Source organism: Triturus cristatus, chromosome 3_2, assembly GCF_964204655.1.
Source record: "Triturus cristatus chromosome 3_2, aTriCri1.1, whole genome shotgun sequence".
NCBI lineage: Eukaryota > Metazoa > Chordata > Amphibia > Caudata > Salamandridae > Triturus > Triturus cristatus.
This window is the reverse complement of record NC_140584.1, coordinates 307290834-307315562: the sequence shown is the minus strand read 5'-3', so window position 1 is coordinate 307315562 and position 24729 is coordinate 307290834. Positions and strand designations below refer to the sequence as shown.

Genomic DNA, 24729 nt, shown 5'->3' with positions numbered 1-24729 from the left:
GAAATTTGAGCCAGATAAGAGTCCAGCTGCTGCGTTGAGGCAAGCTTTTAGAGGGGCCATGGAAGTCTTCGGTAGGCCAGATAGGTTAGAGCAGCCATATTCAATTCTGGAGAACTAACGCCTGAATTGCGTTTTTTAGGTCCGCAGTATCAAGGATGGGTTTTAATTTTCTCAAGTAGCTCAGATGGAACCTGGCAGTTTTGGCCATTGAGTTGATGTGCTCACACATATTCAGGTTGCTGTCCAAGGTTATAACAAGAGATTTGGCGGAATCCACTATGGTCGGTGTGCAGCTGAATGCTGTGATTGAGTTAATCCATTCCAGGATGTCATTGGAGTTTTTAGGGGGGGAGATGAGAAGGAACTCCGTTTTTTGGGCATTCAGTTTGAGCTGGTTGTTGGTGAGCCATTGAATAGTTAGTTTCAGGGTGTCATTCAGATAGGTAATCTCCTTGAGAGAATAGATTTTGATGTAGCTCTGAGTATCGTCGGCGTGCATGTGGAAGGAGATGTTGGCCATGCGAAGAATTTCAGCTAATGGTTCAAGGTAGAGATTGAAGAGGGTAGGGGACAGAGTCGAGCCTTGAGGGACACCGATTGATAACTAGGACGGAGCAGATATGTTGCTGTTGACTAAAAATCTCTGGGTGCGGTTCTGGATAAAGGAACCAAACCATTTGATGATGGTACCTCCTAGACCCATCCTGTGTTAAAGGCATTCAAGACGTTTCTTGTGGTTGGCTGTGTCAAATGCTGAGGAAAGATCCAGAAGGATCAAGAAACAGATTTTGCCTTGGGCAAGGGTTTGGAGAGCATCATTTACGATGTGAAGAATAGTAATTTCAGTGCTATGCCCAGGCCTGAACCCAGATTGGAATTCGTCAAGCAAGTTGAAATTAGCGATATGTTGACTTAGTTGTAGCTGCACACATTTCTCCAGCACTTTCACAAGAAGAGAAATATTGGAAATTGGTGTGAAGCTGTCTGGAATTGCCGGATTCAGAGTGTTTTTTTTAGGATGGGGATGACTTGCCCGTTTTTCAGGGAGTCCGGTATGGACTCTTGCAGAAGGGAAGCGTTGATAATTTTAGTCCAAAGGGGAACGATGAGTAGGGAGGTCACTGCCAAGCAGTTGGCGGGGAGAGGGTCGTTGAAGTGGGTATTCAGTTTTAAGGAGGATAGAATTGACGAGATGGAATGGTCATATAGTTCGAAATTGGACCAGTGAGATTTATTTTTGGGTGTTGCTTGGGAGGGAAGAGAGGAGAGATGGGTCCCGGTAAGAGGAGGAGGGAAGTTTGAGGTGACATTAAGTTTGTTACCTAGAGAGTTAATTTTGGTTGTAACGAAGGAGGAGAACTCATCACAGGTTATTGGGGATTTTGTAGTTTCTTTGTATGACTTAGCTAGTTTGTTTGATTGACGTTTGACTATTTCAAAGACTTTGTGGAGTCTGTTCTTGGCGTTTTCCAGTTCTGGTGAACTCTTTTTTTGGATATGAGGATGTTCTTGTAGCTATTTCTGGCCTGACGGAGAAGCTTAAGTCAGGAGGCTGAGGGGTGCTGTCTCCAGTTTCGTTCTGTAAATCGAAGAGCTCTCCTATACCTGTTGAGGGGTTGGCTGAACCAGGGTTTTTTGTTTTTGATTTGGGACCTTTTGAGCTTTAACCGGGCCAGATCATCCAATATGTTGGACATAGTCGAGTTGTAGTGCTTTGTGAGGTCGTTAACCTTAGATAGATCGGGGGGGGGGGGGTGTAGGTCGATCTCCCAGCGAGCAATCAGCTTCTCGAGGTCAAGGTTCTTAGTGTCTCTGAGCCAGCGTTTAGGTTTCACCGGTTGCCCAGGTCTTTTCATGCGGTGATCAGGTATTAGGAAGGTGATGGCATAGTGGTCTGACCAGTCGCATGGATCTATTGATTTCAGCCTGACCAACTATGTCTTAGCGATGATCCAATCCAACGTGGCGCCTTTTGAGTGGGTTGTAAGTGTGCAGGCCTGAGTGAGTGATTGGTCAGCGAGGAAGACTTCAATAGCGTTTAACTGGAAGTCATTGTGGTCATTCCAATGCAGATTAAACTCACTGAGGAAAATGTCATTGGAGTGGGGGAAGACCTTAGCAGTAATGATTTCCATGAGGAGATCCATGAATGTGTCGTTCTTGCCTGGGGGGGGTGGTAGAAGATGTGCAATTTGCATAACTGAGCAGTGTTGTTACTAATGGAGAGAGAAAGATATTCGCAGGAGTCCGTGGGGTCTGCATGGAGTTCTGTGACAAGGAGGTAGATGCATGCAACCGCTCATATTTTATTTATTTGTCTATCAAGTCTAACGATGTTATAATTTGGTGGAACCAGTAAATCAAGGTAAGGAGATGAAGATTCATTGAGCTATGACTCGGTTAGGATAGCTACATCAGTTTTATGGCTTGGGATCAGGGCGGCGATGTCAGAGGCGTGTCTCGCAGGTGAAATGCAATTAAGAAGGAGGCCAGAGAGTGGAGCATTGGGACAAATGTTGTAACAAGGGGAGGATAGGGGTACTTGTGTTACGTTGTTGCTGTTTACTCTATTACGGATGGATGATGATCTATTGAGTGTTGATTGAGACAGTGGGGATCAGGTATCCGACATTCTTGTCAGGAGGACGTGGGGCGCCGGGGGAGGTCATGTAGGATAAGAGGAGAGCTAGAATTTCCTCCTCCGAGATATAGTTGGGATGTTTGCGAGGACGAAGGTGTCTGCTGGCTAGCGGCATGGGTTGGAGGGTGGGTATAGTGAGTAGGGGACGGACTGAGTTAAGGGATGGCTTGAGGGTGGTGGTAGAGTGTTCAGTGAGGAGAAGGATTTTCTTCAAATCTTATAGGGATTTCTGGATTCTCTGAACTATGATGGATGCTCTTGTGTTCAGGGTTTCAAAGTCCAAAGGTGTAGGTTATACTCTCGTACAAGAGACCAGAGGGCCAAGACAGGGTCTGGCGGCATGAGCGGGAGGCCAGGCGGGGGAGCTCGATCCCCCCCTATGGCTTGGTTACTGAGAGGAGGGCTAGACTAGCTCAGTGGGGTGGTTCCGGGACTATTGCAGGGAACGTTAGGTGAGCTGAGGATGAGGTGGGCTTCTCTCTAACTTTCTTGTTAAAAATCACAAGCCAAATGGACTATGTTCCAGTACTCTGTGAGGATGGAAAACCGTGCACAACCTTGCTGAGAATGAATGTCTCTTGACTTCGTTGCTGTCTTTTGCACTTAAAATGGAGATATCACTCAAACCATAACAGAATCATAAGGTAAAAATGAAGAATAAGGAGAACAGAAAAACAGTAGGTGCTCAAACCCTCGCTCGACTGATTACAACAATGTGGCATTAAACCATAAACAGCCCAAATGTGCAAGAAAAGCTCTAGCGCAACTTCAAAGAACACTCAAATCATACAATAAACCACCAGGAAGGGTGCTGCACTTCCCTGAGTCTGACTGGGGAAACTGCTAATTGGCCTGGACATCCGGAGCGGGAGAGCCGAGGTCTTGATGCCACCGACGTCCTCACTGTGGATGTCTTGTCTTTGTCGATTCGTCCAAGCTGCAAGGGTGTTGAATTCAGGTCCGGAGTCCGATCTGAAGATGGGAACTAAGCCAAGCACTGTCATGTGCACAGCTTGGCCTTTTATAGCCAATCAGGAGCCGTTGGTGAGCACGAGGCTGGACACCCCTCCAAGCATGACTGTTTCCCAGCAACAAAGTAAACCGACCTTCCTGGAACGTGCCAGTGCCTTGGCAACCGTAAACAAGCATTGCTACCAACACAGTGCAACAAGCATTGGCAGTGACAAGCTTAAACAAGCACTGATACCAACAAGAGTTTAACATACAAAAATATAGCCATACTCCAGAAGGAAATAGTTAGCGAGACAAAGGAGTAGATGGAACATGCACATGAGCAATCCAGGACCCATAAGGATGCTGGCAAACCATGCAGGGCTGGGACACGGACAGGGAGTGGACCAGAGCTCCCTGGAAGTTGCCACTGATCAGCTAAGCAGTTGCAGGAAAGGCTTCTTCTAGCTTGTTGCATCCCTGTAATTTGGACAGGAGGTCCTTAGAACCCTTGGAGTCAACTTCTTAATCCTGGGTGCAAGAGAGCGGCGGGTTCAGTCCTGCAGGCTCTACCCAGGTTCCAGACAGCAGTTTCAGTCCTTTTCTGATGTTCCTTTGAATCAAGAGTATTCTGAAGTGGGTGCCTGGAGATGCCACTTTCATACATTATTAGGCATGAGCTAGTGGGTGGGAACGGCCACTTGGCATGCCCTAACCAATGGCGTAAAAGTTCATGGGGCTAACTGAACCCACTTTGGGCTTTTTGAAAATGGCCAAGTTTTTCGGCCTCTCTAAACTTGGGCTCGGAGTGCTGCTGTGGGGAGTTTACTATGGTAATCATCGTGTTTTCCCACATCTAACACCAAACTCCAGTTTGAGGCAGTACCTGTACCGCACCTTCCTTCAAGTACATTACTTGACCTCTGTGCACTGTTGCTTTAGTGCCTATGCAACCTAGTATAGCTTCATTAGGGTACCTTGCACTTATGTTACATATTTTTCTTTCTTTTCTTTCTTTTTTTTTGTTTCTGTGGTCCATACAGCACTTCTCATATCATATGTCTGTAAAGCTAAATGTCTGATTATAGCATGCATAAATGTAAAATGATCAATGACACTTCCCTGCTCATTGAACTTATGTCATGCTAAGATTGTTTGTGTTAATTTTTAGATACTTCCCCTGAAGAAGGGCCCAAGGGCCCGAAATGCATTGGGCACAAGCAAGAAATGGAACACCTGCATTGTATTGAACTGTATTTCCTGTGTTGAATACAGATTAAATGATTTCGTTATTTAGCAACAATTTGTGTAATATTTCACATTTTGTTAAGTTAATGATTGATGCGTACATATTGGTAAAAAGAATAGAGGTTCAACTATACTGGGTTGCGTAGGCACTATAGCAACAGTGCACAGAGGTCAAGTAATGTACGTGAAGGAAGTAGACATATTTGGCAGTATGTCAGCCGCTATTGCACTCTGAACTATACAGATTACCACTCGAGTTACAGGTTAAAGAAAAGGGAGTGCTCCACCCTTTTACATTATTGCAGTACCTGTACCCCCAACAAACTCACACAAGTCTTGTAGAAAAAAGTTGAGTTTTTCAACAACCAGATAATGCATACATTCACATGATGTAACGATCCTGTCTGAAGACGGGTACTCCTCAGAATTCGTGCGACGCTATAAGGGTTCCACCCCTTGACATCCCCAATTCCTACAGAGACTGCACAGAGTATTAGGGGGCTCAAGGGAAGGGAAAGGAAAGGAACAGCAGGGAGTAGAATCTGTAAAACAAAGAACAGGTTGATTAAACACAGGCATGCAACACTACTCTCAAAGTGTCACTAGTAGATGTCTTATCTGACCTGTCTCACAGACATCACCAGGCTTCTCTATGTTCCAACAGTGGTATTACAGCATACCCATCATAGCAGCATGCTAGAAATCCTAAACAGCAACGTTGTGGTGAATGGTGTAACAGTTTTCAATCTCAGGGACCTGAGATACAAGTCTCGCTCCCAATGCGCCCCATGAGCATGCACACCCGTTGAACAGCACGAGTGCCTCCCTGTTTTCTTTCCCAAATCAAATAAAACAAAACATTCCTTCGTCGAGGAATATTACCAAAAGAAAAGGCACCCTAACGAACAATCCCTGATCCCAGGGTGTTTGGCGAGGAGTAGAGCGGTGCAATCCTCTGTGAAGGTAGTCTAAGAACAAGCGACCAGTACAAGGGTTCTCTCGGCCAAGAATTGTCACTGCCTAGACAGCTTCGGGCAGCAAGGTAAGTTCAGGCCTGGCGCCCTCTCCTTAAAGCGCAAAACAAAAGTGCCAGAAGAGCTAGTCCGGGCGCTCACTCGGCCAACTATAGAAAACTTTGTTGTGTGCTCTTTCTTTAGAGCGTGTTGCAGGACCAAATGGGCAAAACAGAGTACCCAACTCAGTTTAGCCCAGAAATCAAGTTGCATGCTCTTACCTCAGAGCGAGGTGGGGGTCAGAACGGCTCCTCCAGTCCTCGGCAGTTAGCACTCGGCTGTCTCCAGGAAACGAGGAAGTGCCAAAGTCCAATCCAAATCGGGGCAGTCTGAGAACCGAGCGTTCTCTCCGGTTCTCACTAAAACGGCAAGAAGCGTGGGTCGATAAACAAACACCCGCTGGGGTGGCAGCGTCGGCTGCCACAAGTCCGGAAAGGCAAAACACAAAGAGCCAAGTCGGGGGGGGAAAAGGCAGACGCGTCCGTGCGTCTGCGTCTCTCTCGGTCGGAGTGTAGCTCGACAGGGTCGCAATCCAGTATAACGCACACCTTGACGGCGTATGGCGTTCCTATTTACGGATGTGGCTCCACCCCCGTTTGTGCCGCAGGGCTCCCTGGGAGTTGAAGTTTAGGCAGGCGAAAACAGCGGTCAATCCCTGAGACATGAATTGTTTTGTTTTGTTTTCCTGTCCTCGCCTTTTGAAGTGCGCCTCAAATGTCATATGTAAAACCCCAGCAGACCTGTCACGCATGTCTTGACACTCCAGCAGGATTTGATACTACTGTTTAAAAAGGCTCACTGTGATTGGAGCCTGTCTGACTGGAGGGACAAAAGAGGGGAGAAAGCCTGGGTTTTAGCTATATCTGCTTGTTACAGGGTAGGCCTATTTGAAGTTAATCAAGTTCCAGGGCCTATTCCACAGCGCATCCTGTCAAGGGAGCACAACACCACACCACACCACACCACACCATGCCAATGGCCTTTTGTCTCTGTCCTGGGAGCCACTTCACACCTCCTAGAAGGGGATATTTAGCTCCCAGAGACAATTGAAGCTTGTGCAAAATGGGTCTCCAGAGGCTTTAGGAAGAAAAAAGGTAACTTTCTTAAAGTAACTTTTCCTCAACATCTAGACAAACTTTGATTGGATTTTGAGTAGCTATTAAAAAGAGTCTTCAAAATATGTTTCTATCTGCTTCCAAACCATAATCCACATTAACTGTTAATATGTAACCAAGGGTTTTCCTAAGGAACCTTACTTTCAAAGGAACCTTAGCCTTACCACAGTGGAAATCACTTTATGAGGATTTAATCTGTCAAAAGGAGTTATTTTGACATTTTGAATTTACAATTTTGAAACTGCAACAGCTAGGCCACACGTGGTAGGCCTGCAGTCATTTTTGCATTGTCACTGGAATGGATTGTACCATTGGTGCTTCAGTCCACAAGTGACATTTAACTTGCACGCCCTGGGGACTATTTCTACCATGTATTAGGGAAAGCCAAATATGGAAATGATGGGTATACTAATTTCGTCATGTTGAATAGAGGAGCACGGGCAAAACAAAATGGGTTGACCATGCAGAAGGAACACATTTCCTACACTATACATGAATATTGCCCCTCCATGACATTTATTCTGTGCGGTGTCCTACTATGTAGTTTGTGCTTTAAATATGTGGCAACCCCAAAATACATATGTACAAGGAGGGTACAAGATTCTACAGGAGAGGGTAGATCACGTGTAGCCCCACACTGAAGAAAGAGGGAGGGGAATTCCCCATTTCGCAACTAGGGCTCTCACACACCTAGCAAGCTAGGTGTCATGCTTCATCATATGAGCCTGCCCCTCATCAGGTCGCGCTGCAATACCTGACGGGCACCCAACCCGGGGCTCTTTAGCGGTGATCTTTTGTTCCTGCCGGTGGGTGCTGTGGGGGTGAGGGGCCTAGTGTGTGTAGATGTGGGAGAGGGTGAATTAAAACAGGTCAGTTTGTCCTAGCAGTCATTTATTCAGAAGGTAAACTGCCTGATTAAAAATGTAGAGAGTGGCAGTGAACTAGAGGCAATGTATTTAGCTGTCTGTGCCCTGCTCTCGGTTGATCGACATGTTTCGTGCCTTCAGTATCAGGAGGATCTGGGCACTTCTTCAGGATCAAAGTGAATGCTATTTACACAGCGTGGTTAAGGGAAATCTACATACCACGTTCTGAGGTCAATACCCTCTACTGTTGTCTAGTAATTACTTGCAACAGTTTCCGGCGGTCAAAATAGACACCAATTTGGGTCCAGCGTCCAAGTGTGCTATGCCTGCGACCTACCCTGCCACCAGAACCGGGATACACCATCTAGAACTAGGTATGTCCTTTTCAGTGCACCCTCTGTATGCATGATGTGCTGCTTCTACAGTATGCTCTGTGCATTTACACTGCCATTTCCAGACTTAAACTTGTGCTTGGGCTATGCCTCTTCCTGTAATTCACCTTGTGCATTTATGTATGCAATACGCAAGTATTGCCACTCGCACAGTACACCATTTGCTTATCCCTATTGTACACACTGTGGGGATCCTGTGCCACTGCACCAACTTGTTCACTCTGTCCACCTCAGTGCATCCTGGAACAGACATTGCCACTTCCACAATAGATCTTGTGTTTCTTCCCACTAAAGACCTTATATATTTTGTCCCTCCCCTCAGCTCCACATAACACCATACTGTCACCTCCTTTGCTCTCTATCAGCTCTTTTGACCTACATCCCATGATGCCGCGTGGCTGTTCTATCCCCATCTGTGGCCCCCTTGACCCTCCTAGCCCCGTTTCCTGGTCTCCTTTGGCTCTCCCAACCTCAACCCTGCACCCAACCTGGATCCCTCCTGTCGCCACCCTTGGCTCCCTGGACTCATTCCTTTGCACCCATATTGTCTCTCCCAGTCCCATTACTTCGGCCCCATCAGTTCTCTCAATCCCCATCCTGCCGCCCCTCCAACCCCATATGCTTTCCCAAACCCAACGCCTTCACTTGGCTATCCCAGCTGCATCCCGTCACTTTCTGCTTGGTCCTTTCAAATCCATATTTCATTATTTCCTGACCATCTTAAAAATAAGGTTGTCCTCTAATCCATATTGCAGACAAACAGCCAACCCTAGTCATCCCATCTGTGTAAGCTGCTCTAGTCTGACTATTTTGCCTTCTTTGTCTCTGCTTTAGGGAGCCATGGCTGCCACATACTACGCCTTGAATCGTTCGAAGCCCACCCCAGAGCTGAAACCTATAGAGTCTTCCATCTTGGCTCAGAGAAGAGTGAAGAAGCTTCCTTCCACTACACTGTAAGCGCTAATCCCGGACTAGCCAGCCATCTCTATGGCTGTCCTGCCATCTGATTCTTCAAGCAGTGTTGCACAGCCACCCCTGGTGTACGTACACTTGCCAACCGAGGCGAAGAGAGCAGGAGGTGGCTACTTCCTGATCCAGGCGAGGGCACGAGATTTCGTCTGAAAAGCACAGTTGAGCCCATGCAGGATTTTTGGGAACTTACTATGAGATTGGATCTAAAGCTGGACTTTTTTTTTTCTCTGAGGTGGTGATGAACATTCCTGCTTTTTAACAGGATCCATTGATTGTGATTGGAACAATAATTGAATCATGTAATTTGGATACTTGCTTCCTGCGTGCTAGGAGTGCAGCATGAGGGCCCCATGCATTGTCCTTTCTGAATGAATTGACTGGGCTCTAGGCGCTCACAATCTTGTTATACACTCCCACACTTGTGCTACAGTACCTCTTGTTCCTTACCAGAGGCAAGGTTGTATAACAATGACACTCCTGTTTTTTTCATTCCAGCAGTCCTCTATGTGACGATCATCTCCACAAATTTGCTGAGAAGGTTCTGCAGATGTTGGTTCTGCAGGACCTCAAAAGATGGATGGGCTGCTGTCGCAGTCCAAAGCATCTGAGTTTGCTCTGCAGGGCAAGGCTAGATTAATCTCTAAGCTTAGTGCTTCAGCGATTTCAGCTCGCTTTATGGGAAACTTGGGGTTGTTTCAAATCTGTCATTTTTTAATAAACCTCTAGTTGGTTTTCAAAGGTGATTCTGAGTGGTCGTGGTTATTCATGCTGTGGCTGTGAAATGTTCATCCCAATTCCAGTTTCATCTTATGTCCTTTTCCTACTTGCACTGGGATTTTTTTTTTTAAGTTGTGGACCTCGTGGCTTTTGTGAGTTACAACAAATGCTTCCAATATCAACATGGAAGAGTGTGTAGGCGTCTCACACTGAGGAGCCAGCGCATGACAATGACTGAAGTTCTAAATTGGTCAGTGAGGTGTACCCAAGTTTAAGTGTATAAAATGGTATCTTGAATTGGTATTTATATAGCATGTTCTATACTGTTGCGAGGCCTAAAGTGCTTTCCAATTGGTGAGTAAGTAGCAACTCCATTTTATATAGAACGTCATATCTCTGAGGTCATCGAGTGGTCAGATTTTCATTGCGTTTCTGTTCATCCTTAAGGAGTATGTAGTAGCATAACCTATACGGGACAAGTTGTGTGCAATGTGTGTGGTTTAGAGGCAGGGCACGGTTGGTGAAGTACATAATTATGGATATTGCTGAGAGTGAAAAAGACACAGCTACGCATTTGGGAACATATTGTTTTTGTGTATTAATTGTTACAATGAGAGGTATGCATTCATGGTATGTGTATAGTCCACAAGTTGGAACTTTTTTTGGCTAGGCACAACTGTGTGTGGGGGGGGGGGGGGGGGGGGGAGACATGTATCCTTCACATAATTTTGGTTCAGTCCAGTGATACCACCTGCGACGTCCGGTAGCTTTTTGATCTGTGCGACAAAGGAGTGCCAGTGCCCAGCTGCACTGTCTGTATTGCTGGTGCTTTTTGGTGCCTCATTTGGATTGATTTGAGCATTTACTGAGCTTGAGATTGTATATAATATTCAGTAGGGAAATTCCTATTTGGTAAATGTTAATTTTTTATTTTCTCTGTTGTAGATTCTTCTAGCAATGATTATTCAATGCAGGACCTTGTGGGCAAAGCTAAGAACTAGCAGCAGCTTTCTAGATTAGGTTGTTGATGAGGTGCTTTGTAAACCCCAGTAGAGCCTGTTAGCCCTGTCCAAGCTTGACAGCACAAGAGCAGTGGAGGCCCATACTATGTGACAGTGTCCCGGGTAGGGGAAAGTTGAAGACGCCCTTTGTCACACTGTGATCTGATTTTTCAAATGAGAGTTTAGAGTCTATAATGACACCCTATATGTCAGTCCATGTTGTGGGGAGAGAGATTGAATCTCCTCAGGTCTCGCTGTAGTTGAGTGATAGGTTATGAATGTCTTTTCCCAGAACACAGATTTGCCATATTTTAAGTTTTAGAATAGTTCCAACCATGAGACCAGGTTTCCATAGATTTCTCTTTTTCCCCTTTTCATGAAGAAATTTCCGAAGTGTTCAGACAGACTGAACTTCGCTTCTTTCTTGCTAATAGATGCTTGATCTTGTATGCTCCCTATATAAATCATTTTCACCATGTTAGATTGGATATAGAAAAGTTTCTGCTATAGCTGCTCGCTGTTGCCATGTAATATTGACCAATATCCTAAACAACGCCATGAGGGTGACCAGAAGTGACAGTAGCATGATTTCATAAAGCACACTGGCATCAGTGATGTAAGTTTCATATTTATTCTCTTAGATGCGAGATCCAGAGCATCAGCTAAATATGCTTGGTTGTCTTTTCTTTTTTTCCCTAAATTGAGTGTCCCCTCCCAAGTCCTCCAGCTGCAAGCCGTGTCGGACATGTGGAAAATGGATGTTATACTGATCAGTACCACACAAACAGCCTCTGGTGCAGTGGTATACAACACGTGCCTCATCGGTTTTGTGTGCACTTATGCACACCAAAGCCATCGTAGAATGAGTAGCAAAACTAATGTAGCTTCTCGCAAAGAAAAATCAAAATCCAGATCTTCTGCTAGACCTTGTGTGTTTTCCAGAATCTACTCGAGAAGCTGGTCCCCCGTAACCACAAGGAGCACCACTCCTCATCGCGCACAAAGGACAAAAGGCCTAAAGACGGTCCTTCCTCTTCTGAACAGAGACTGCTTCTTCAGGAAATTCCACAAATAAGCTTTCCACCTCTAGGAAGCAGGTTGTGGCTTTTCAAAAAGCCATGTTGACTGTTCTCAAATACACCTTTTGGGTCACCTTCGAAACCTGCACGTTATTTCTGCAAAGCATCTCTAATAGTCATATGCTTGGAGATTTCACTGTCGTATAGCTGGGACTCATCAGCTTTTAGTTCTGTAGAACTGTACATTTAAACAGTGATTGGGACAACCCATGTCATTGCAGCAGAAATTGCTATTGCTCTGATGGAGGGTGCATCAATGAAACCCGTAGGCTCCTTCTTTGCCAAAGCTTAGCAGATCTTAATATAAAGAGGAACCCAATGTGAAATAGTGTGTTTGGTCCCTGTCTCAACCTTGAGGGCCTAAATAAAAACAATATAAAGCCAGTAATTCAAGTACTCCGATCTTATCTAATCAATGTAGCAGGTGGCAGGTCGCCTAGGGTCTGAGGATTGAAGAAGAGGACCTGACCATCCGACTACAAAAGCACATGTGCTACGCCTGTGAGAGGAAAGAGAGATCTGATACTAAGTTCCAACAGATCGGCATATCAAATCCACCCCATCCAATTTACGGTGATGAAAATGAGCTGTTTACATTGTTACACTTTCTGCAGAATCGAGATGAGCCTAATCGGATGTAACCCATAAAGCAAGCCCTGTGACTAGCTCAGTCAGAATGCATCTCTAGAAAACCATCTAGTGGGAAGTGTAGGGCGCAGAACAAAGTATTTCGTATTTAAATCCCTTTGAAAAGAGTTCAGTCACACGCAGGCCCAGCTAGGAGAAGATTACTTTGATCATATCAGGTTGAACTACCCTACATGACCTCCAGAGACTGGCAACTCATGGTATCCAAATTCACATTGAGAGTACCTTCCATGTGAGGTGCCACTTCGACAAGAGCTCACTGCCGCAAGCGCAATGCCTCCCCACACAGGATCTCTGATCCCACTCCACCCTATTGGTTTAGGTGGTGTGTAGCAATAGTGCACAATATGGACTGAGATCGAGGGCAGAAACACCTTTAGCGCTAGCAAAGGGCATTCATCTCAGCACATTAATGTTCATTTATTGTTCTGACTGGGACCAGTGGCCTTGCATCATCTCCCCTAAAAGAGCACCCGAGCACAAGAGGGTATCCATGACAGACTGTAGAGGACTCTGGGGACAATCCACCATGACATTGCTTGGATAAATCAACCAATTAAGGTCTACAAGAACTGAGAGAGAACTCCACACAAATGGAAATGTTTCCTTGCAGCTGAATCCATATCCTCAAGAGCTCCATTGGAGAGGTCTCACCCCATCTGCCACTTGCTGTGTGTGGTACCAGGTAGAAGCACTAGGATATGAAGCCCAGCAGATTGAGAAACTTTCGACCCGGAATCTTAGCTGAAGTCTAAAACATTAGGATCATATCTGAAATGCTTGACATCTTATGGAGCAGAGGAATAGTTCTACTGATTTAAAGTCCAAGAACAATCCATTGAAGGCCAGCTTCTGATTCGGTTGTGGTGTCTTCTGCTGATTGATGGAGTCCCCCAGTTGATGAAGAGACTGGGTGTGCCCCATATGGTCTGGAATCAGTGCGTTGGAACCCTGTCTTAACCAGCCAGTTGTCCCACGCATGGATATTGCTTGGTAACTGACCGTGATGAAGGTTGACATAGCCAGCACCTTGGTGAATGGTGGTAGAGCAGTCCTATGACTAATAGGCAATCATGAAAATTGGTACTGCTGGGACCCCCACTGTGAATCGGAGGTAAAACCTGTTAGGTGGCTGGATCGGCTGATGGAAAGAGGCATCCTGGAGATTCACTTTTCTGTTGCTCCTTTTTGGTAGCAACTGCAGTACAGAGGTGTGAGCTAGGATGCACATCTGAGCCCATTCCTTCAGGAGGCGTGGACAAAAAGTGGAGGGCAGAACCCTGTCAGACCAACTGGAGCATGCAGTGATCTGTGTTGACAGTCTCCCACTGGGCCAATAAATGTGAGGCCCTCCGCTTGACCTGGTGTTGGTGGGAGAGGACAAATGAGAGCAACTTCAAGGTGGCGGAACAAGAAGAAAAATGGCGAGACTGAAGCTGCTACTGCTGTTGTTGGTGTCTTTTAGCTCCATCTCCCCTATGAAAGGAGCAGAATTACTGAAATGGCTCGAAAGATTGCTGCTGTCAGGAAGGTTGGCCCATGGAAAAGCTACAAAAGTTCCTGGCAGAATTATTCAGCCAGAAAGTCCATTCCCAACAAGTGCATCATACCACTTCTCCAAGGAGCCTGCTTTTTAGTCCAAGAGCCTTTTAGCATCAATTGAATATCCATTAGGTTCACCTGGATGTCTCCAGAAAATTCAGTGGTGTGCATCCATCCCTGCCTCAGAGGGTAACTGCTGTGGCCATGAACCGGGCTACAGAATCATCCAAGTCTAATCTACATTTCTGAATCTGTTCAAAACAGTGAGACCTTCTTTAAGCACTTTGGAAAACGAACCTTTGATGTGATATGATCGGCTAATTTTGTCAATCTTCTCCATTTCCCACAAAGTGTGTATATACGAGGAAGCACATGGCATTGGTGGTATAAGGCCAGACTCGTCAAAGCAAAAACTTTGAACCTCATGGAGTCAAGGCGTCAGGCGCCCCTCTTCCAGGAATGCTGTAGCAAAAGCAGTGGAATTCCCTTTTGGTGAAGAAGCTTTAACCACCAAGCTCTCTGGTGAAGGCTGAGTCAACAAGATTTAACTGTGGGCTGCTGGACATGAAAATGATTTTCAGTTGAAGCCAGTACCAGTTCCAATAGTGACTCTGTGAAAGATAGCAGAGGTTCCAGAGCCTGGCTGCTGCAGTAACAAAGTTGGAGAATGCATTACCTCCAACGGCTGTGAACGAACAAACTTCCTCAGACGGAGGGCATGAAGGATCGGGAATATCCACTTCTGGTAATGTATCTAGATCACTAGCATTCAGTGTGATGAGGACCTGGGAGATTATCAGCCTAACAATCATCTTCCTCCATGCACCTAAAGTATAGGTTGGGTATACCAAGCGCACCTGAATCTCAGCCGAGTGTTCTTCCATATGTGCCACGCTCTGGGATTCAAGAAGAGGGTTAATAAGAGGCTGGTCCTCAAAATAAGCTTTCACCTTCTCCTAAGCCACCTGAAGGACTTCAATTTGAAGAGCTGAGATTATGCCGAGCGTGACTCCTAGAATGCCATCAGAGATAACATGGTGTTGAAGTCCATCGCAATAGCACCTTATGCTGGAGTTGTGTAGAGACCTTAACCCTTGGAAGCATAGTCAGGCAGCATCTAGACTAGAGCCACTGGAATACCTATGCCTAAAGGGTCTGATCTACCTTTGGGAGCCGCAAGGGACTCAGAGGACATAAGGTTAGCCCTGAAAAGGTCAAGCATGGCCTACTGAAGGGCCTCCACTTAAGACAGAGCCTGAAACTTAATTTCAAGGTTCTTGAAAACCGGAATGTGCTATGAGGAAGAAGCTGGAAAGGGGGAACTCTGCGACTGACTCTTCGAATGGTCCCAGGAGCAGGGCCACTTTTCAAGCACAAACAAGACTTGTCCTTTCTATGTGGTTTTTTGTTGTCTTTTTATTTTTGTTGTAAAGAATAGTTTGAAGAAAGCTCTTTTCCTGTCCGCAGACTTGCATTGGGAGTGGATAGACACTTTGGGGATTTCTTTAGGACTCTTGCCTAGAACAACTTGACTTTCATCTATGTTATGGCAACAAGAGTCATATGTCTAGTGATTGTGGTCAGGCCCAAAACATCACATGCAGATGTTCTGAGGACTGGACAGAGTTGACTTGCTACGTAGACTGGGTTTGAACCCACAAACCTTAGGCGAACACAAGCATGAATTTTTTGTACATTCCTAAATTGTCCATAGGTCCAATTATGTCCATGACAAGTTTACTCCATGGTTTGAGAGGCACCGCAAGAGGGGATAATGGAGCTTTGCGGGTAGATTTCGATTTGTCACTTTTGGCACAACTGTGACAGTCCTTTACCATTAGTTCTACCAGAGAGTCCATCCTGGGGAACCAGAAGTTTACTCTAAGTTTACTCTAACTCTGTTTTATGTCATGCTCCGCCCCAGGTGACCTTCGTGTGCCAATTACATGATTCTCCTTCTCAACCCTTCCGGAGGTACAATTTTTATTCTTGCGATATAATTTTCCTCCAATGTTGCTCAGTTCAAACCTGACTTCCCAAAAGTCTCTGATCTCCTCGTCGACTTCACTGCATTTGCTGGACCACACTTTCCACAATAATTTTTTAACTTACTCACTCTTGACCTTTACCATGCATTTTTCCCATTCCTCTTCTGTTAATGCATTGCCAGGATGGGACTATCTAACACTTTATCATGTGGTGCAATTTGCGGTGTTCTTGACAAAAATTCTGCAATTTTATTTTCACCCCCTGGAACATACTCCACTCCGACACAGAAATTTTCCAAACCAGTATCCATTTACATATGCGGGGTGTACTGTGTTCCATGCCCTTGCCGGTGAACATGAAGGTAAGGGGCTTGTGGTCAGTGCCGATAGTAAAATTTAAACCCCAAACTTAGTGTTTCACCGCCCAGTAACACGCCAGGGCCTCCTTCTCAACTACAGAATAGTTACTCTCAGCTTTTGTGAGGCAACGGGATGCAAAGGCTATTATCCTTTCATCCTTGCCTTCTTTCTGTGATTTCTTTCCCCCAGGCCCTTGTTAGAGGCGTCAGTAGTAAGGATGTTTCTTTTTCCTGAGATCAAAAGTACCATATGCTGGAGAATCGACAATTTCTTCTTTTAAGGCATCAAAGTGCATTTGCGTTCATTCTGCCATTCAAACTCCTTTTCTTTTCTTTTTTAAGATCCTGCAACTTTTCACACTTCCCTGAGAAATTTTTAATGTACTTGGGCATATACTCTAGTAACCCCAGAAATGATTTTAACTTGTCCTTACTCTTGGGATATGGGGCATCTCTCACAGCACTCAACAAGTTGTGTTTAGGCCTAAACCCATCCTCCGAAATAGTGTCCTAAGTAATCCATAGATGTAACTGATCTGACACTTGGATTTCTGCACGGTCAATCCAGCATCCATCAACCTCTTGAAGATATGTCTGAGAGTTTGGTTATGAGCTTCATCGGACCTTCCGTAGACCAGGATATCATCCTGGAAGCACACGGTGTTACTCACTGTAGGAAAGTAGTATCTGCTTCTTATGGTTACCCCCACTTTTTGCTGATGTCACATTGTTTTTGGCCTGGTCTGACTGGGATCCTGCCATCCAGGACCCCAGTCTATCTGCTTTCTCCTGTAAATTGATATGCATGTACTTTAGGTACACTCCAGATTGGATACTGGGGTACGCTTATCAGTCCCTAGTATATGGTACACCATGTACCCAGGGAATAGATACTCCAGAGGTCTCCCAAGGGCTGAAGCATGTATTATGCCACCCATGAGAGACCATTCAGATTGACACGACCGGCCTGCAACTGCACAATGGGGAAGATGGTGCTTGCACCACATACTGAGATATAGGTTCACTATATCTATCTTAAATCACTACACTTAAATATCTATAAGTCACCCCTATGGCAGGCCTTAACAATCCTGAAGGCAGGGTGCAGGGTTTTACGTGAGAGGGTGCCCCTGCATGAGCAGAGCCCCTCTGCAGCTTTTGGAGACCATTCTCTGGGGTTGTCTGTGATGCAGCCAGACATATAGGTTTAAGTGCATTATAACCTCGCGGTAAATGTTAACTTTAAAACGGCTGCTTAAAAACAATTTGTGTTTGGTGTCAAACACCTTGGAATCATACCTCCACATCAGTAACTGGTGTGGGAGGTATGATTCCACCCTTCTAAAGGGACATATGTGGGTCACCGGTATACCCGGTACGAGCTTTCTTGGCCTGGGCAGCACAAAATGGATGCTGCCAGCCACAGACACGATTCTGCTCTCCTGCTGCTGAGCCTAGCTCGCGCAGAGGAAGGCATTACAATAGGCATCCTGTCACAGGGAGGTGTAACCACCTCCCAGACAGGATTTAGTGTATTGGGGCTGGGTGGGTGCACTCTTACAGTGCCAGAAAGTCTTCACTGGGGGCACATTTGGTGTCCCTGTGCATAGTCCAGCTCAAACCTGTTCTAGGAGCCATTTGCTCTTGCTCTGGCACGAAACTGGACAAATGACATGGGTGTAGCCCTAGGAGGGTCCATAGAATCTTTCCAACCCCTTCCCATGGGTATAATGTGGGTTACCTGGCTACAGAACTTTAGATTTTACCTGGACAAGATTCTGCTAAGAAGAAACCAAGTATTTTGACTGCCTGCACGACGCTGGATGACTAAAGATTCTCCCTTGGAGTAAAGGAGTTACTCCCCTGCAAAAGCAGGCACCTAAACGCATCTGACTGGTTTGCTTCTCCCGAGCTCCTGAGGACTCAGAAGATTTTAGCAACACAGATGGTGGGTTCCCGAAGGTCCCCGAGGTCGATCTGCCCTCTCAGCAATTCTGAGACCAGTATCCCTCGTGAGGACCGTGCAGCCCGAACCCCTGTGCAACGCGTACTTTTGCAAGTGCATGTGCTTAGTGGCCATTCCTGAGCCTGTGCTCTGGGCTTCGTGTAGCCCTGACCCCGAGCAGTATTTGCACCGAAGATTTCCGGCCTCCACTCTCCGAGTGTCCTGTGGGATGGTGCTTTGCAGACTTGCTTGAGGTCTCCTCGCGATCCCTGGTACGTTGGCCTGTGGGTCCTGGCGAGTGTCACCTTGTTAATTCTTGGGCTTACCTGGTTGCTCCAGACGTGCCCTGACTCCCCATTGCTTGGAGAGTCCCCTGGACCTTGCTGGTGCACACCGTAAACTGTTTCCTCTGACTGCGTGGGTTGCCAGGGCTTGTTGGTGCTCCAGCCTGACATCGACCCCTCAGCTCTCGACATCCTTCGTAAGACAGCTCACCTCTGGACTCTGGTCATCCTCGAGGTTTCCTGGTCCCTGTGGCTGCAGAGTCAAGCAACCCTTCTTCTCACCTGACGCACCCGAAATCGGTGGGCATTAGACTACCGAGCCCCTGGTCACCTGAAGTAATCCCGACTCTGTCCCCTCTGCTTTCAGGTTCCTCTCACCTTGAATCCAGGCTTGGATTCCACAGGACACTCTTCGCCTTTGCGTTCCTGGCAGCAGTACTTTTTTGCAGCTCTCCATTGAAAATGAAGAAGGTTTCCACCACCACTTGACACCTATGCACCCGGCTCCTCTGGGATAGGTAACACGTGTACCTCAGTACTCACTGGTGGGTTGGCCTTAGAACCTCCTAAGTTCCAAAGGATTTGCTTGAAGTCCTCTTAGAAGTGTCCTTAACTTGTCTTGTAGTTTTCCAACCACGACTTTCCCATAGAGTTGTACGGAGCACACGTCTGTTTCCTCACTGCACCCATCCTCTGTGGGCTCCCTGTGTCACTCCTCTGGGTGGTTCGTTGGGGTCCCAGCGATTTCTACGTTCTCTAGGCACTGTGTCTAGTGAAGTCTTTGTTGTTATACCATTTTTTTAGTATATGGTTCGGTCTCCTTCTGGAGCCCGCTGTGTATTGTGCTATTTACGAATGTTCTATTGATTCAGTATTGAGTGCTTTATGCCCTAGTTTCCCATTGAGACTAGTAGAGAGTGTTACATTAATAAATTCATATTTTTATATAAACACTGTGTGGTTCTCCTTTCATTTAGTCATTTAGGAGGTGATATTCTGGTAAAACAAGCTGCTTTACATTCTTTCAAGACTAAGCCTGAAGGCGGTTCTCCATAGCTACCAATAGGATAGCTTTCAATAAGGTTATCTTTGACCTCATACATCATAAGGGTCGTGTGGACTACTGGTGCAAGGTGCCCACTTTAATTAGTGGACAGCATATACCAACCCACCTTCTCACACTCACATCCTTTAAGACTTGGTGCATTATATTTTGGAAGACCGCTGATGCCAGGCCAAACTGCATCCTTTGGAACATGTATGCCCTGTGTGGGGTAATAAACACTGTGAGGGGTCTAGAGTCGGAGACGAGTTCTACTTGTTGGTAGACCATGTAGAGATCGATGGCTCTAAAGTACTTCTCCTGACCCACTGTACTAAGCATTTAGTTTATGTTTGGAAGTGGGTATCTTTCAACCCAGATATTTTAATTTAGACTACGCAAATCCACGCATAAGCAAATGCTTTCTCCGTTGGTCTTAGAAGCAGTAACGATGGGAGCCAACCATTCAGACGAGTGAATAGGTTGGATAATGCCCATACTGCACAATCTGTTTAGTTCCCTCTCCAAGGGTTCCCTCATTAAATGTGGTACAGGGTGTAACTTATGCACAATGGGTCTAGCATTGGTTTTAATCTCTTTCTTAAGCTGGAAATCATGAAGAAGGCCTAGTTTTCCTGAAACAGATTTTGGGAACTACTCCCATATACTAGCCTCAGATTGGATATCATCCATCAAAAGTACCTGTTCTTGGTTATTGGGATCAAGAATTATACCCAACTCTTTCTGATGTTGCCATCCCAATAAATTTGACCCGGTTTCCACAATGTAAACTTTTCCCACTGTGTTTCTCCCTTTGAATTCAATATGCATTTCTTTCATTCCAATAAGTGGTATGGGCTCTTTGGTATAGCCCATAGGTGAAATGTCTGGTTTCTCTAACGTCACACTCCCATCCATATTCCTGCTCACAAAATCTGCATGGCTCAACAAGGGTAAAAGCGAACAGGAATCCGCAAACATGGTAATTGTCTTCCTATTAAGCAGCACATCACATTTAGGATAGATTAGGTTAATACTCCCCATCTTATCTTTTACCTGGAAGACATACTTCCTTTCATTTGGAGAAAGGCAACTACTTCTTTAACAAGACCACCATCTTTACCCCTGCCCTCTTTGTTGTTGAAATATCCTTCTCTGCAAACCCTGGCTAAGTGCTCCCTTCTGTTGCACTTCTTACATTGTTGGCTAAATGATTGCTGCTGCCACAACTGAAACATCTAAGTTTCCTTTCATTAAGGTTGCGATCTTTTTTATATACTTTCCTTACCCTTGACTTTACAAATCTCACCCTCCTCCACACTCTCATGTACATTAGCTACCAGATCCGTTGTAGATTTCATCTCTTTGATGCACTTAGCAGTGTGTTCCACCGATTGGGCAATGGCAGTTGCCCCCCTGAGGGTGGGATTTTTGGCTAACAGCTTTTCTTGTATGCGCATATTGTTCGTGCAATGTACTAGTTGGTCCCATATAAGGGAATCTGTCAGGTTCCCAAAATCACACAATTTACTTAGACCCCTTAAGGCTGCGGTGTAATTGGTTACAGACTTGCTTTCCTTGCAATCTACAAAAAAACCTGTGGCGTTCTAACACCACGTTGATTTTGTCTCCAAAATGAATTTACAATATGAGCATGGTGCTAGCAAATATGTCCAATGCATCCACTTTCCTTTCTCCTTCATTTTCGGGTTCTGGAAGGGTTTCATAAATTTTCTGTCCATATACCCCCAAGTTATGTGGTAAGATATGATACTTCCGCAATGGAGAGAACCGTTCGCCTCTAATGGCAATTAGGTAAGACTCAAACAGTTTAACCCAGTCTTTCCAATACATCTTACAAGCTTCCTATATATAGGAAAGATGGGGGTTGACTCATGCTCGCTGCGGCCATCATCATGCACTGAGGAATAAGATAGATTACCACTGACCAGTACTTCACTTCAGAAGTCAGGAAAGATAGTGAGCGTTAGTTAAGGAACACAGCTGCTACCCTTAGCAGGGTGCACCCTTAGTGATAATGCTGACCCCAGTGGCAAAAAGAAGAAACAACCAAGAATTATGTAAACATACTAGGGTTAGCAAAGGAGAAACTGATTAGCTCACTTGCATGCCGTTGGTGCTCCACTACGCATTAAACTCATCAGCGTATAGGTTTACTGCCGCACACCACTTGAGGATATGGAAAGTACTCCGCATGTAACCAGAGCATATACGTACATGCAAAAAGGAAGTCTCACCTCCCAGACTGCCTGGAATCCCGAGAGAGAACTGTGCGCACGCTAAACTTGAAAGCGAGAAAGTCTCCTCAGAAGTGATGCATGAACTGGAGGGTGGCTAAGGACAATAGAATCCTTGCATCCTACGGGCTCCTACACGGCTGACAGGGGACCCAACCGTCACTAAATGTGCAGGCTCCTCAGCCCTTACCACAATGAACGGCGGCTTCTGTGCGACACTCCCAGTGAGGGTGCCTGCGCTGAGGAAAAGAGACCCTCTCTCAACGCTTGGCAACAAACTCGACGGTGAGTGGCTCCAACCCACACATGTGCAGCACCAAGAGGGGATGACAGGCACACTGGTGAATCCCAACGACTGATGCCCTGTTGGTGAACTCCTCTTGTCCCAACCGTGACGGATGAAACTGAAATTTTTGACAGGAAATAGGAACGTCAGTAGACTCGCGATGGCGGCTGCAAGAAGGCCCTCCCAAACATGACAATCCGTGACAGGTGAGAACAGAAGTAATTGTTGGGGAAACAAACACCGTCAATCCCGATGACAACTGCACGATGGGCACTCCTTGAAGACAATCAATCGAAAACGGAGGAAGACTAGTCCTCTCTCACACAGGAGAATAGACGGGAAGATGGAACACACCATGTCTTTTGCTATGCCACCACCAGATCGTTCCAGAGATATTTGTAGGTGCCAGGATACACTATCCGCTTGTAGATGGAGAGAGCACACAAAGGGGAGATGGCCAGACTGCCCCATACCCAGTAGATTATCGCCAGTGGCCATCCACTCTCCAACTCTGCTTAACAGTAGGAAGGGGTATACAATTTAAGGTAAAGAGGGAAGAGAGATTATAACAGCGTGCTACTCCAAAAGGTGGCAAGCAGCCTGCTGGGACATATGCACAGCCCCTTTGCACAACTGGACATGGATAGACGGGATGTGGCTAAACAAACACAGCCCAACTAAATATGTCGGACTGTGGCAACGTCTATGGGCACAGGTGTCATTAGGTGGCACACCTCCATGTATTGGACCAGCTTTTCCAGTGCTACCCAGGCGAACCTTATGGGCATGCTATTTGAGAGCTCAGAACTTTTTAGCTTCTCAGTGTGCCAGTTTAACCAGCAATAGTGGGAGTTCTAGGGCTATGTGCGGGGCCAATCCTTTTGTCATAGCGAGCCCTTGAAGCCAATTCAGCAGTTTAGTGGGGGGTTTTGTCAGACAGCACCAGTCAGGCAGAGGGGCCACAAAGAGTTGGAATTAGGAGTACTTTTAACTCGTATGACTTCTCAGGCTGCCAACTCTTTCACAGGATACCAGCAGTGGGAAGAAAACGGCTTTTTTATTTTCCCGCTTTGGACCTCTGGATTCAGGATGTTACTCTGCTTGGTGTTGGTAAGAGAAATTGTCACAAAGCCACTACCTCGATCATCCAAGAAAGAGTCCTCAACATTTGCATGTTCTATAGGCAGAGATCCTCCAATTGCTTCTCAACTTTCGAAGGCACAAAAGCATAAGTGATTTTCTCGTTCTTCTCATCGGCAAGATATCTGATATATTGTGCCTCATTGGAGGCCTCAGAGCTCTCGACAGCTATATGAAAAGACAGTTTCAGGATGACCATCTACTCTACGTCCTTCGCTCCATAGCTGGTAGGGTTTTACATGCATCTATCAAACTTAATTATTGTCATGGCAAGTACTCCTGGCATTATGTTAGATGGTCAATGCTACCAATTCAAGGCATTGCCCTCTGGACCTACATTGACTCTACAGGTGTTAACCGGGTGCTTTCTCCAAGCAATCTGCTGGGTTGCCTGTTTCAATACTTAAACGACTGGCTCCTGAAAGCATCAATGAAAAAACATGCATCTAAAGCAGTCCACACAACCCTTCATCTATTGAGCAACTAGACCTCATCTTGATCATAACAAAATAGTTCTCCTCAAAAGTCGACAGACTTTGTTCCTGAGAAGTCATGGGTGTAAGAACACTCAAAGCATACCCACCACCAGACCAGGGTCTGAACAAGGGTTCTAACTCTGGATCAAAACATCCAGTCACAACCAAGAATCCCTGTGCCCTGTTTCTGTAGTGTCCTCTGCGCATAAGACATTTAGCGGAACTGGATCTCACTGGGCAAGAGGTAGTCAGCCAACTGGACAGTTTTCTCAGTGTAACGCATCAGACCAAGCACTTACTGGCATGATAGATGGATGGCATGCACGTATTTGCAGGACCAGAGCTGTGCGTGCAAGAAGCTCTGGTTCACAGTAACATGCATGTCTCACTAAAATTGTGGGGCGTCCATCTTAAAGACGTGTAGATAAATGGCATTTGGACCGCTTATGAAGGGGCTTTAAACATGATCGTTTTGACACTTAAGCCAGTTACGTGCAAGTTATGGTGAATATTTCTTCACGTTCACTCTGAAGGCCTGCTTACCTGTTACCCTATCGGTAAATTCTGGTCACGCATGACCATTGTCTGCTACCTTAAAGGCAAGGCTACACAAAGTCTCCTGTGCTGACTAAGGAAGCACCACGCTTGTGGCATTAGGTGTTCAAGCAATTGCATCACTGTCCATGGAGCATGCATGCAGCAAGGTTGCACAGTAGGTCTGCAGACTCACTAAACCGATTGGACGTCAATTGTCACACATAGGAAC

General features: G+C 45.9%; 1 protein-coding gene across 3 annotated transcripts in view; it reads left to right on the top strand.

Moving 5' to 3' along the window:
- RPS6KA1 (ribosomal protein S6 kinase A1) overlaps nucleotides 1-9941 on the top strand; it is an 860823-nt gene extending 850882 nt beyond the window's left edge. For all 3 annotated transcript variants that reach the window (XM_085647731.1, XM_085647732.1, XM_085647733.1), the window contains one exon: nucleotides 9061-9941. In XM_085647731.1, the coding sequence (XP_085503857.1) occupies nucleotides 9061-9183 (123 nt within the window). In that variant the 3' untranslated portion in view covers nucleotides 9184-9941. The remainder of the gene's footprint in view (nucleotides 1-9060) is intronic.
- Nucleotides 9942-24729: the final 14788 nt, after the last annotated feature.